The sequence below is a fragment of the Gavialis gangeticus genome, unplaced genomic scaffold (assembly GCF_001723915.1).
Source record: "Gavialis gangeticus isolate Ggan-Ray unplaced genomic scaffold, GavGan_comp1, whole genome shotgun sequence".
Classification (NCBI taxonomy): Eukaryota; Metazoa; Chordata; order Crocodylia; family Gavialidae; genus Gavialis; species Gavialis gangeticus.
In genome coordinates, this window is record NW_017729033.1 from 18,887,026 (window position 1) to 18,900,222 (window position 13,197).

The 13,197-nt window shown below is 44.4% G+C and overlaps 1 protein-coding gene across 3 annotated transcripts in view; it reads right to left on the bottom strand.

The window, feature by feature from the left end:
- Positions 1-13,197, bottom strand: part of NELFA (negative elongation factor complex member A) — a 62,385-nt gene that overhangs the window by 12,427 nt on the left and 36,761 nt on the right. For 2 of the 3 annotated variants that reach the window (XM_019526346.1, XM_019526348.1), the window contains exons 8-9: positions 5,406-5,517; positions 225-340 (exon numbers count right to left, since the gene is read on the bottom strand). In XM_019526346.1, coding sequence (XP_019381891.1) covers positions 225-340; positions 5,406-5,517 — 228 coding nt within the window. The remainder of the gene's footprint in view (positions 1-224; positions 341-5,405; positions 5,518-13,197) is intronic. The other variant, XM_019526347.1, reaches the window with a different exon arrangement.

A 13,197-nucleotide genomic window follows, 5' to 3' on the forward strand; every position in this document is an offset into this window, starting at 1 on the left:
ATATAACAACCAGAAACATGGAAGACGGGGCTGAATCTTAAATCTCTCCCCTCACCTCCAGAGCTTCAGCACTTCACTTACTATGGATTCACACCAAGAACACGCTCCTAAAAGGAAGCAACTAAACTCTTGCCATCAAATACTGAACAGTGGTCCCTCAAATACTAGGCTGAGGTGCCATAAGTGGTGCTCACCTTTTATAGAATTGTTCAGTGGTTAGAGTTACTATTGTACATAGGGGTTCTCTGTTTGAACTGAGCAGGAAGAGTAGTAGTGCTTGGAGTTGTAGGCTCTTCTGGCTGCCTGTTAGTCTGCAAGACCTCCCGAGTAGAGCCAGCTGCTGAAACAAAGCCAGGACAGTTAAAAAGGATTCACCCATAATTGGACATGGCTTTCGTACTTGTAGACAAGCACATCCAGATAGTTACATCTTAGTAATATGATTCAATAAGCCATTTATTTCTATTTACAGATTAAGATGGAAAAAACCAAAATTCTCTTTTCCTTCCTATTACATTGTTTTATTTTATTTTTTTTAGCAATAATTGGACAGACTTGAGCAACTTCTACTGGTTGTATTATATAATTAGAATTTGCATTTAATGGAATCTGCATTACACACTTGGTTTTCATACTTCCATCATTATAAGTGTACTGTAGTGGGAGTATACTTATTGTTGGAGGACCAATTATACAGTAGCTGAGACTACAGAAATGTTCCACTTCCTGAAATGAAAAAACAGAAGCAACTTACAAGGGAAGTGGAAATTGAGGCCAGGTACATAAAAGTTATACTATTGTGTGATAGGAGTGCAGAGAGCACTCTACAGTTGTAACCAAACAGATGGTAAGGGCACAGAGTGCTGTAAAAATGGCAGATCCCACTCTAAGATAACCCTGGATGGATGTGGTATCAGACTTTAGCACTTTAAGCGAAAGCACCATACTGAACATTCATAACAGATCCCATCGTGATGCATATTACATAGCATTTCACCAGCAACTTTGCGGCACTGCTGCTCAACCCCCCTTGCAGGGCACTGGTTTAGCTTTAGCCAGAGCTAAACTCCTCTGCCTGAGCACCGGGCTGACCCTGGCCCTGGGTGGTCACTGACAAGGTGAAGCAGGGGTGCCAAGCCTCTGAAGCAAGAGCGAAAACCACGCACCAGGAACTGCACCCTCCCACATCCACTGCTGCTTCTATCCATCCACCCTTACAGCCTGCCATCCACCCCCTTCACAGCCAGACCATCACTCACCCCCCGACACAGAAACCCCAACAGGCACCACGGCAGACCATGGACAAACCCAGGCCACCTGCCACCACCAGCCAAACCCAGGCACAGAACTGGTACTATGGAAAAATAAAGGATCTCATTGCCATCTGGGGTGAGAAACGCATCCAGTGCCAGCTTCAGATAAAGCATTAAAATCAAACATGTCTTCAACTGCATCACCCAGCAGATTCAGGCAAGGGGTCACAGACTGAGAGCAGTGCCTCACCAAGACAACATTAAGGAGGAGGCATCACCGCATACTTGATTCTAGAAACCAGTCTGGAGCCGGGGGCAGACCATGTCATTCTTCAAGGACCTCTCCTGTATCCTTTCCCAGAGCAGGACAGATGGCACTTCCCATGCCCACAAGATCGGGGTATTTCAGGAGTCGCCCACAGGGAATCCCCTGGAGGGGGCAGCAGAGGGGGGCCCTGCAACATGTTATCCTGAACAGGGGCTGCAGCTATTCCAGAGCAAGTCCTCTCACATGTCTGTGCCCCTCTTAGAGGCATGGAGCATGTACCAGCCCCCCGTACTAGTGCAGTGGCTGCTGCACTAACACGACCCACAGGACCCATGGCCAGTTCTCCCAACACTTCTCCTGATGAGTCAAAGCCTGCGTGAGGATGTTGTGCAACCCATGATGGTAACATTCGACCCAACTCCATGCAACCGTGACGGTCGCACGGGAAATGCAAAGCCCCAGGGGCAGGGGGAGCCGAGGCCACCACAGACTAGCCCCAGTGGTCACAGCTCCTCTCTCAGGCCATGATGGCTGAGAAGCCCACAAAGGGGTTGGGGCTGGAGTGGATGTGGGCAGAAATGTCACAGCATAGGGGGACAGTGAATTGCTCACTTCCCCCCCACACCGCCACATGCTGAAACCTGGAGCCCAGCCAAAGCACCAAATCCTCTTCCTCACCCCCTGCTCTTGGGTACTTAGGACAGCATATCCCATTCAATGGGATCATAAATCTGTGCACTTGACATGTCCTTGCCATTTCCATCAGGGCCATGGTGCACTCCATGGGAGATCTAAGCCTAAGCACAGATACCCTGAGCACTTGTGTGTAAACAGCTGCCCGCTCCCCCAAGACACTCACAGAAAGGCATCAATAACATTTGTGGTGCAGCAGGAATAAGAAAAGAGACATCCCCTTTCCAAAAACCCCCCCAAACCTCCCTCCCTCTGAGTCCAGGAAAGGAATACATGTGATGGAAGGATTCCTGCATGGGAACCATTATTTCAGCCACCCAGCTCTCACTGCCAGGGCAACCCCCAGGCTCCACATATGGACAGGCTGGTAAGCAGCCCAACAGCACTATCCCCCCATCCCCTCTGATCCAAACCTTGGGTGAAGTCCAATGGGGGCCACCTGATTCCAATTCTCACAGCGTAGGCACTCACTGTACTGACCCCTCAGGGCAACCGCCAACCTCCCTCCCATGATCGTGGGCCCATCAGGGGTGGCTTGGTTGTTCAGCTCCACTTGGGAGTCTTTGGCAGCCCAGGGAGCTGATGGGGCATGTTGCGAGACATGCAAGAGCCCCCCCTACCCACTGCACTCAGGCTGCGTAGGGAAGCTCCGAGGCCCCCACCACATGCCTTCTGCTTCCTCCTGACCTAAATGGAGGCACTTCAAGTAAAGGTTGAAAAGTTAGAGTGCTTCCACCACGGGCTTCTTGAACACCTCTACTTTGCCCAATTCTCAGCCCGTTAGTGCAGATTAAGGACATGGACAGAAAAACCTATGCAACAGGCATTGCAGAATTCAAAACCAGTCCCCAGATCATTTGTTTAAATGTGGACTTAAAATGAGAAGGAGTTCTCTCTTACCAGGAGTTGGCCTTGCCAATGAGATTTCACTTTTCTCCCCAAGCAGAAGCCATTAGAAAAATACATCTCCCAAATCAGATTTGGAGCCTATTCCAAACCTAGTCTCAAAAAATTACAATCCAGGGAAAGTCCCACACAGACAAGTCTGGCAGTATAAGGGCCAGAAAGCATCACGGAGAACTGCAGAGGGCATCGGCAACATGGTGTGGTGTGGTGCAGTGCAGTGTAGAGAAAGGGGATGCACTGGGCCAAGCTGCATGCCACTGACCCCCTGTGCCACTACAGATAGGGTTTGGATTTTCATGGGCTGGATCCAGCCTGCAGGCTGTAGGTTGCAGACTGCTAAACTAGAGCATGGATAGAGGCAGAAGAAAGTAATCAAGTGGTGAATGGACTGCATGCATCTTGTATGACTGACTGTCCATTAGTTAAGTACAAGGCTAAAATGTGAAGAAATAAGCAGCCAAAAATATACAAAAAATTTGCCTATTTAAATAAAAATTAAGTTCTCCTATGCCTCTCTGACCTTATCATGCTATGATTTGTTTTTGGCTCTGTTCACACCGACTGTGGGCTACAGTCCATTCAAAACTGGATACACCATTTTCAATATTTTTCCATCCAAAGTAGAATGAAAGAATAAATGCAAGTGAAACAAATTGATGCAAGAACACTGCTGGAGGCTCGTAATCCTGGGCCTCTCATTTTAAACAAAACTATACAATTTTTAGAAAGAGAGTGCTATTAAACCCTCTAAAAATGAGGTTAACCAACTAATACAGTTAAACACAGGCTCTGGGGAACACAGCCTTATGGCACAGCAACGTATATATTTTACAAGGAGAGAAGGTTTATTATTTACAGACTATGGAGAGAGTTGTCTCCAGATGAAAGGACAGCCAGGGAATCGTGATTCCTGGGTTCCATGTCTGGCTCTGGCATTAACTCTAGTGACCTCAGGCAAATCATTTGACCCGTGTCAAAATTTCAGTCTGTAGAACAGAGACAAAAACCTAGACTTTTAACAGCTCTCTCTCAGCTAAGAAATGTTAAGATCCTCAGAAAGAGCACACTCCTTCAAAATTATATTAAGCCAATGTTCTCTTTATACAGCATCTATTAAAGCAACAACTTTATATTTGCTGGTTATAAAAAGAGGAGATGGAAGGAAAGTGTAGTGAGGAAACATGAAGACAAATACAAGACTCAGAAATATACATGTTGATTTTTCTGCAATTCAACATAATGCCTATACCCTAAAAATTAGCACTAGGGCCTGTTAATGGTGATGCTCTTTGACCAGGGTCTTTCCAGAGCTGCCATTTTTCAACCAGAGGGAGGTTTATTCAGAGAAACGTGGAGCTTTGCTTCTGAGCACATGCCTCTGTCTGTGGTGAACAGCACACCATAGCTTACGTACTGAAAAGTAAGCACTCCTGCAATGACAAGTCTGCATGAGCGGTTATAGTTTTCATATGGTTACATCAGTTCATGTTGACTGAAACATCCCAAAGTGCTTTAATAACAAAGCCTGATTTAGGTATATTAAGGCATCTTACAGACATACATGATAGGTCTCCACTGCAACAATGCTGCAGTTTCATTACAGATCTAGACACGTGGAAAGGTGGGAAAAGACCATTTTTTAAAAATGCTTTGATCCAAAATATGCTGTCATTTTATTCTTGACCATCCTCTATTATTGAATGTAATTTAGTTTAACATTTTTGAAATATTTAGCCATTTAAGCTATACCTAGGAACCTTTATAAAAAACAAGGGGAAGACAGAGAGAGTGGAAAGTGTTCAACCACAGACTGTATTAGAGTAGGAAGCCTTCACTACAGTTAACACTTTAAAAGAGATTAACACCCCTCTTTCCCCCCCACCACATACCAGTCCCACAAGGCAAATTTCAGGATCTATCCACATTATTGATGTTTTACAATCAGATTTTCTATTAAAAACCAAGCAAATGAACTATTTAAGAGTTAAAACCTGAAGCTGCTTGGCCTTAAGTCACCCCTGTAACCAACAGCAATTTAATAAACGCAAGGAAAGAACATTTCCCTTCTTTTATAAAAGGTGTGTAAAATGGCGAGTCAGGCAACTGAAAAAGAACCCAAGGTCCCATTTTGACAACTCTTAGTCACATAAATAGTCCTGTGGAAATCAGTGGGATTACTTATGGCAAGAAAGTTTCAGTCCTGCATTTGTAATGCTAGGCAATAAAAATGTACAAGCAAACCAAATGTAGCAAAAATGCCCAGCAGCAAGAAAAAAAAGTTTTACCTGGCTGTGTTTCTGAGCTTGGGATATAGGAAGAGGATGGCACCACACTGGGGGTAGCAGGCAAATAGCTTGTAGAAGGTAGAGCTGGCTCATTGTTCAAAGAGCCAAGTTTCTGTAAAACAGCAAACAGTTTTTGAACTTCTGTGGCTTACTGTATGACCTCATGAAGATTCTTACATTTTTCAATGAAAATTTCAACTTTAAAAATTTCACTAGTAGGTCTGATCCTCTATTTTTCCGTAGCAATTACTCTTACACTGAGTTATGGGAAACTCTTCCAGTTATTCAGATGGAGCTATAGCAATTTAGCTATATCAGTAACTCTTACTATGAAAAGACAGGCTTCCCCCATTTTAAATTGCTTCTAAAGTGACATGGGAGCTAAACAAGAAAAACAAACCAACCCACCCAGTCTGGTGTACAAATGTTATCTGCCTGGGAAGTTCTACTGGTATAGCTGTTTAAAGAATATAATTTCCTAATGTAGATAAACTGCAAGACATATCCCAAAGACATTAAGTCATTCAAGGATTATACAGAATTAGCATCTTGCAATGACAAAGAACTATTACCTTACATTATTTGAGATACATAATTCATATGGGCTCCATCACTCCTTTCTTCAGAAAAGTGTTCTGTCAAGGGCCAGGTCTGCAGCCTTGCAGTGTGTAAGCCCTGTGATTGAGGTTATAAAAAGGAACAGGATGCTCATAGCTGCCCCTTAGCTTCTTTACTAATGAAGAATCTCATGTTAGAACTCCAGATCAATGGGTGTGGAGGATGGATTGTGAAATCTGGAAGAGTTAGTTACTATTAAGCAACTTTTCTTTCAGTAATTATTTATTTATATTCTCTCTCACAGATATAAATGAGAGAGTTATTTATAAATATGAGCTGAAGGCCTGCCCTACTAAAACCTGCTCTGAAGTAGAGGCCTGCGTCAAAGAATACTGAGTGGTAAAAGTATGAACTGAACTCCACTGCAACAGCTCCACACCTCTTTAAGGCTTTATTCAAGAGGAAGGAGAAGCCATTTGGGTTCAGGATGCACATGTCCAATATACTGTCTCTATGATGAGACCACTGGTCTCAAGTGTGAGAGTCTCGGGGAGGCTCCGATCAATCAATCAAATTCTTTCCAGATAAGAGGACAGCAAAGTTTTGCTTCAGCTGGTAAAGAAAGATTTAGTGGAAAAAGACTTGAAGCTAAAAAGAACAATGTCTCAGTTTTCAACTTCCTCAGACAGGACCATCCAGAGAACTACAGATCAGTCAGACTCATTTCAGACCTTGGAAAAATCATGGAGCAGATAGTCAAGGAATCCATTTCTAAGCACCTGGAGGAGAAGAAAGTGACTAAGAACAGTCAGCAAGGATTCACCAAGGGCAAGTCATGGCTGAACAACCTGACTGCCTTCTATGATGAAGATAACTGGTTCCAAAAGGGAGAGCAGTGAACATGACATACCTTGACTTTAGCAAGGTTTTTGAAAGTCTCCCATAACATTCTCACCAGCAACCTAAGGAAGTATGGGTTGGATGAACCGTAAGGTGGCTAGAAAAGTGGCTGGATGGTCAGGCTCAAAAAGGGTAGTAATCAATGGCTCAATGTTTAGTTGGCAGCCAGCATCAAGTGGAGTGCTCCAGGGTTGGTCCTGGAGCCAGTTTTGTTCACTACCTTCATCAACGACCTGGAAGACTGAATGGGGTGCACCCTCAGCTAGTCTGTAGGTAGGAGGAGCAGTAGATAGATTGGGGGGTAGGATTCAGAGAGACCTCAACAAACTGGAGGATTGGACCAAAAGAAATTTCATGAGGTTCAATAAGGACAAAGTGCAAAGTCCTGCACTTAGGATGGGATGATCCCATGCAGAACCATAGGCTAGGGACCAACTGGCTAAACTGCAGCCCTGCAGAAAAAGGACCTGGGGGTTACAGTGGAGAATATACAGAATGAGCCACTAGCATGCCCTTGTTGCAAAGGCAACAGCATACTGGACTGCATTAGTAGGAGCACTGCCAGCAGATCAAAGGAAACTATTATTCCCCTCTATTTGGCATTAGTGAGATCACATCCGGAGTACTGTGTCCGGTTTCGAGACCCCCCACTACAGAAAGGATGTGGACAAATTGGAAAGAGTCCAGCAAAGGGCAAAGGGGGAAAAAAAAAAAAAAAAAAAAAAAAAAAAATCACTAGGGGGCTGGGACACATGACTTCTGAGGAGAGGCTTATTTAATCTAACTTGGTTTATTTAGTCTGGAGAAGAGAAGACTGAGGGGATTTAATAGCAATCATCAACTACTTGAAGTGAGGTTACAAAGAAGATGGAGCTGGACTGTTCTCAGTGGCAGTGGATGACAGAACAAGGAGCAAGTCTCAAGTCACAGCAAGAGAAGTTTAGGTTAGATAGGAGGGGAAAAAAAAACAAGCCTCTCCCTATGAGGGTAGTAAAACACTGGAACAGGTTAGCCAGAGAGGTGGTGGAATCTCCACTCTTGGAGGTTTTTAAGACCCAGCTAGACAAAGCTTTGGCTGGGATGATCCATTTGGGGATGGTCCTGCTTTGAGCAGGGGGTTGGTCTAGATGACCTTCCGAGGTTGCTTCCAACCCTAATTTTCTGTGATCAGACATAAAAAATAAAAATAAACATCTGTAAGCAGCCCTGTACTTATGAAATGTAGACTGAAGGCCCATCAGGAGGACCTGGAACTTCCTTACCCTTCTCATGAAAGTGCAGACCACTAGAAAGGGTACCTTCTTTGAGAGGTGATAGTAGAAGAATGTAGCCAACACTAAGTTTCCGTCCCTCCCTGGAATCCCAGAAAGATTTATGCTGCTAGAAAGCTCCTTTCAGAATTTTTTTTTAGTGGATAAGACTGTACCAGAGCCAAGTCTGTGACTGCCATTGGATGGACTCCAATTGAGTCCTTTCTATTTCAATTCGTTTCACTTCTCCCCATGATAATTCTATATACAGCAAATTATTTGCTGCCTTCAGTCCAAACTATGCCTTAACTTGATTAGACTGCATCCAACTCTAGTTACAGCAATTCAACTTCTGGCGCAGCTCTTCATAACATTGTCTCAATTGCTGTAGAAGACTTCCGGAAAGGAATGACCCATGCTTTTCTATAGATTAGCTAGGAATGACTTATGAGGAAAAAGGGCTATCCCATTCAGTTCTATATTGATAACTCACTATCCCAAAGCCATTTCAGCACAATCTTCTCTGAAATGAAACAACCTGCACGGGTACAGGCTCTATGCAGTTCTAGAAGAACCATCTTCTTGCAACGTGCCCCTTTTGTAGAATGGCCAGGGGAAAAGGTTAAGGAACCTTCAATGGAAGCACCAAGCAAGAAACTGTTTTTAACAAAGGGCATTGTTGAAGGTAATTGCTCTATATGTGCACAAGTGTTGCAGATGCTATTTCCACGCGTGATCCAGAAAGTAAACATCACTCAAATCTTTTAGTAAGTATAATCTTGTGTTTGTGTCACTACTAAACAGATTATTACTGTGAAAATGTAGATCTTCCACAGTTTCCTGGATTTCAGAAACAAGTCCTCTCCATGGACTGCCACCTTGATGGGGTGAAGAGGCTTGCATATACTGATAACCCCAAAGCAACATAGTCAGGAGTCTTGTACTCCCGGTAGGGTCACCCATGACAGTAAGGTCAAAAGTGGTGCATCAGACAAAGAGCAGTCCAATATAGACCTCAACAGTGGAGCAGGCAGATGCAGAAGGCATACTTCTCAATGGCTGTAAAGGCAGATAAAGGCTGCAGTGGAAGAGTAATCCCAGATGTCTTGGATCTCCTTGCCACTGGACACAGGTTTCTCCTCTGTTAAGGTCTGGGCAGTTGCTGATGCACAACAGCCTCCTCATGTAAAACAAGTCACATGCAGGCTTCTCCCACTGGATCCAACTTCTACCATAATAACCAAATCTTCAATACCCATAACTTCTACAAAGTCCTGCAGCGATGGACAAGTGGCAAAAGGAACAGACAAAGTGATTGCCAGGAGTTCGTAGTCATGGATCCACACACAGGTGGCAGTTGTGTGCTGGTTGCTTCACCCTTGGTATAGGACAGAAGGGTGATTCAGCAGCTATGATTACTACCAAGCAGTCATTTTTAGGATCCTCTTTGCTTACCCTGCACAGGGAAGAGGCTAGAAAAGGTGCCCCAAACACAGACTCTTCCAGCTTATCCTACCCTACCCAAATGAATAGCTGCTTCCAGGAGGATCATTCAAATTGCAGTCAAAACAAAAATGTCCTCTGCATCCTGGAATGTAGGACCCTACTAGATGATCCAAACAGTGACAGATCTGAATGTAGAACAGGTATTGCTGTTCAACAACTCTGGCAATACAATATCAATATTGCTGCTGTCAGCAAGACCAGACATGCAGGCGAAGGCCATCTGATGGAGATGGGGGGTGGAGGGGTGACTATACATTCTTATGGAAAAGGAAGCTTGCAAGTGACATGCGAATACATGGCACTGGTGTGTATTCCCTGTTGGCATTAATGAGCACCTCACGACTCTGTACCTCCAACTGACCAACAATTTGTTTGATACTGTCATCAGTGCATATGCCACAACACTATGCTGAGAAAGAACAGTTTTATGCTGACCTTGCTGAAATCTTGACTAACATCCCCAAAGAAGATAAAATCATCCTTCTTGGAGACTTCAATGCAAGAGTTGGCTAGGACTTTAGCATGTGGAGGGGCACCATTGGGATGGAAGGAGTGGGAAAGGCCAATTCCAACAGCATCCTCTTACTCAGTAAATGCACAGAGCATGACCTTGTCATTACTAACACTATCTTCAGACAGTGTAACAGGTACAAAACAACATGGCAATACTCCCGCTCAAAACAATGGCACCTCTTCTACTACATTATCTTAAAGAGCTCATGATCTAAAATATGTCCATATCACACGTCATGAGAGGAGCTGATGACTGATGGACCCATCATCATTTAGTGAGATCAATCATGTTCAATGAAACATCAAAAGCAACCTAAATTAATCCAAAGACAGCACAATATCAAATACCTTCAGACCCCTAGATAAATCACAAAGCCCTCCAAACATATTTCAGCAAGATACTTGCCAATCTTACGACTGAAAATGGTAACGCTTGTGTTCAGGATGATTGGCAGGCTCTAAAAGGAGACCATCCACAAAGCTTCCATGGAATCAACTGGTTTTATTACCCAATGCCATCAGGACTGGTTTGATGGAGATAATGCTGAGATCAAAGCCCTTTTCGATCAGAAGAGAAAAAGCTTTCTGTGACTGGCAAAGCCATCCTACATTCAGTCAGAAGCAGGGAACTTTTTGATGGCTCAAAGCTGAAGTCCAGAGGAAGATTCAAGAAATCAAAAACAAGCAAGAGGGAGGAGGTCAACATTGTATATCTAGGCTTCCAAAAAGCCTTTTATCTAGTACCCCATAACGTTCTCATAGGAAGCTGGAGGATTGTGGGTTCAACTGCTTGACAAGAAGGTGGGTAGGAAGCTGGCTGCGGGGTAGGACCCAGAGAGTTCTAACAAACGGATCCGTGTCATCCCGCCAAGAAGTGGCCAGTGGTGTCCCTCAGGGGTCTGTGCTTGATCCAGTGCTTTTCAACATCTTTATCAATGATTTGGATGTGGGGGTGAAGAGCTCACTGGCCAAGTTTGCGGATGACAACAAATTATGGGGAAGCATAATTGGAACACTTGAAAATAGGCTGCAGACACAGGCAGAACTAGATAGGCTGGCAAGCTGTGTGGAATGAAAACAGATGAAATTCAACGCTGAGAAGTGTAAAGTGCTCCATCTGGGGCGGAACAATCCCCAATATACTTACAGGTTCGGTGGTGCCAAACTAGCACCATAACTGAAAGGGACCTACGGGTAATAACAGACTATAGTATGAACATGAGCTGTCAGTGCGATGCTGTTGCCAGGAGGGCAAACAATACCCTGGCATGCATCAACCAGTGCATCTCAAGCAAAACCAAGGAAGTGATTCTTTTGCTTTACTTAGCATTGCTGAGACCACAGCTGGAGTACTGCGTCCAGTTCTGGGCACCACACTTCAACAAGGATGTGGAAGTCTGACAGAGTCCAGAGAAGAGCAACCCGTATGATCAGAGACTTACAAGGCAAGCCATATAAAGGAAAGGCTAAGGGACTTGGGTCTAAGTCTAAAAAAAGAGAAGACCGAGAGGGGACTTGGTAGCAGCTTACCACTATATCAGGGGAATATATCAAGGGCTTGGTGAACAACTGTTCACCAGGGCACCCTTGGAGAAAACCAGGAGTGATGGCCACAAACTCCTGGAAGACCGTTTCAGACTTAACACTAGGAAAAAACTTCTTCACAGTTAGGGTGTCCAGACTGTGGAATAAGCTCCCTCCAGAGGTCGTGCAATCACCTACCCTGAAAATCTTCAAGAGGAGACTGGACGGTCACATCACTGGGGTTAGCTGACCCCAGTTGTCTTTCCTGGCTAGTACAGAGGGGCTGGACCTGATGATCTTGTAAGGTCCCTTCCAGCCCTTTACAATCTATAAATCTGTTAGTAGTGGGAAAAGAAAGTGAAAGAAATTTAACAATTTGTTGACAATCATGACATACGGAGCTTCTTCAATGCAATCAAGGCTGCATATTGCTCCACTTAGGTCTGAAGATGGTAGCACACTTCTCAAAGATAAGTCCATCGAAAACCATTGAAAGGAGCACTACCACAGCTCCTGAACTGAGAATCAATGGTGACTAATGAAACCACTGAAATCATCTTGCAGCATCCAGTAAGAGAAGCTCTTGCCAGTTCATCAACCTCTGAAGTCCACCACGCGATAAAACAGATCAAGAACAAAGCATCTGGCCCTGATGGCATATGTCAGCTGAGGTCTTCAAAGTAGGCAGGGAAACTATGACCAGCAAGCTCCACACACTGTTTCTAAAAATCTGGAATCACTGAAGAAATTCCTGCTGACCTACAGAATGCCAGTGTTATCACCATTTTTAAGAAGGGAGATGACTCTGACTGTGGCAACTATCAAAGCACTGCCTCCTTTCCACTGCTGGGAAGACCCTTACTCAAATTTTGCTGAACCGACTGTTCCCTCTTGCTGAGGAAATCCTTCCCAAGTCTCAATGCAACTTCAGACCATTATGAGGCATCATGGACGTTAACTTTGCAACCTGACAGAGCCAGGAAAAGTGCCAAGATCAACACCAGGAACTGTACATGGCCTTTATTGATTTGACCAAAGCCTTAGACTCTATGGAAGATCTTATCAAAGTTTGGCTGCCAATGCAGTCATCATCCCCACTCTCCTCTATGAACATGAAAAACAGGTGACCTACTGTTATAATCTCAAGAGAGGTCACCAATGATACCTCCAGGAAATCCTGCACATCAAATGGGAAGATCACCACACAAATGCCAGCAACCTTACTGAATCCAGCGTTAGTTACCAGCATTCAATCAATGATCCTCAAGCACCCAACATCACTGGAAGACCGAACATTGTGTGCAGATGCCCGACTTGGCTCCCCAAACAAGTGCTACACTCCCAGCTTAGTAACGGCCTGAGATCTCACAGTGGCCATAGAAAATGCTACAAAAAAAAAAAAGACATTGAAGGCATCTCTCAAGAAAACAGATGCAGACATCAAGAGTTTGGAGGAGCTAGCTGCCAGTTGACTCCAATGGCATTACAACCTCAATCAAGCAGCAGCTCGTTTTGAGGTAACACGTCTTCCCTTCGAAGCA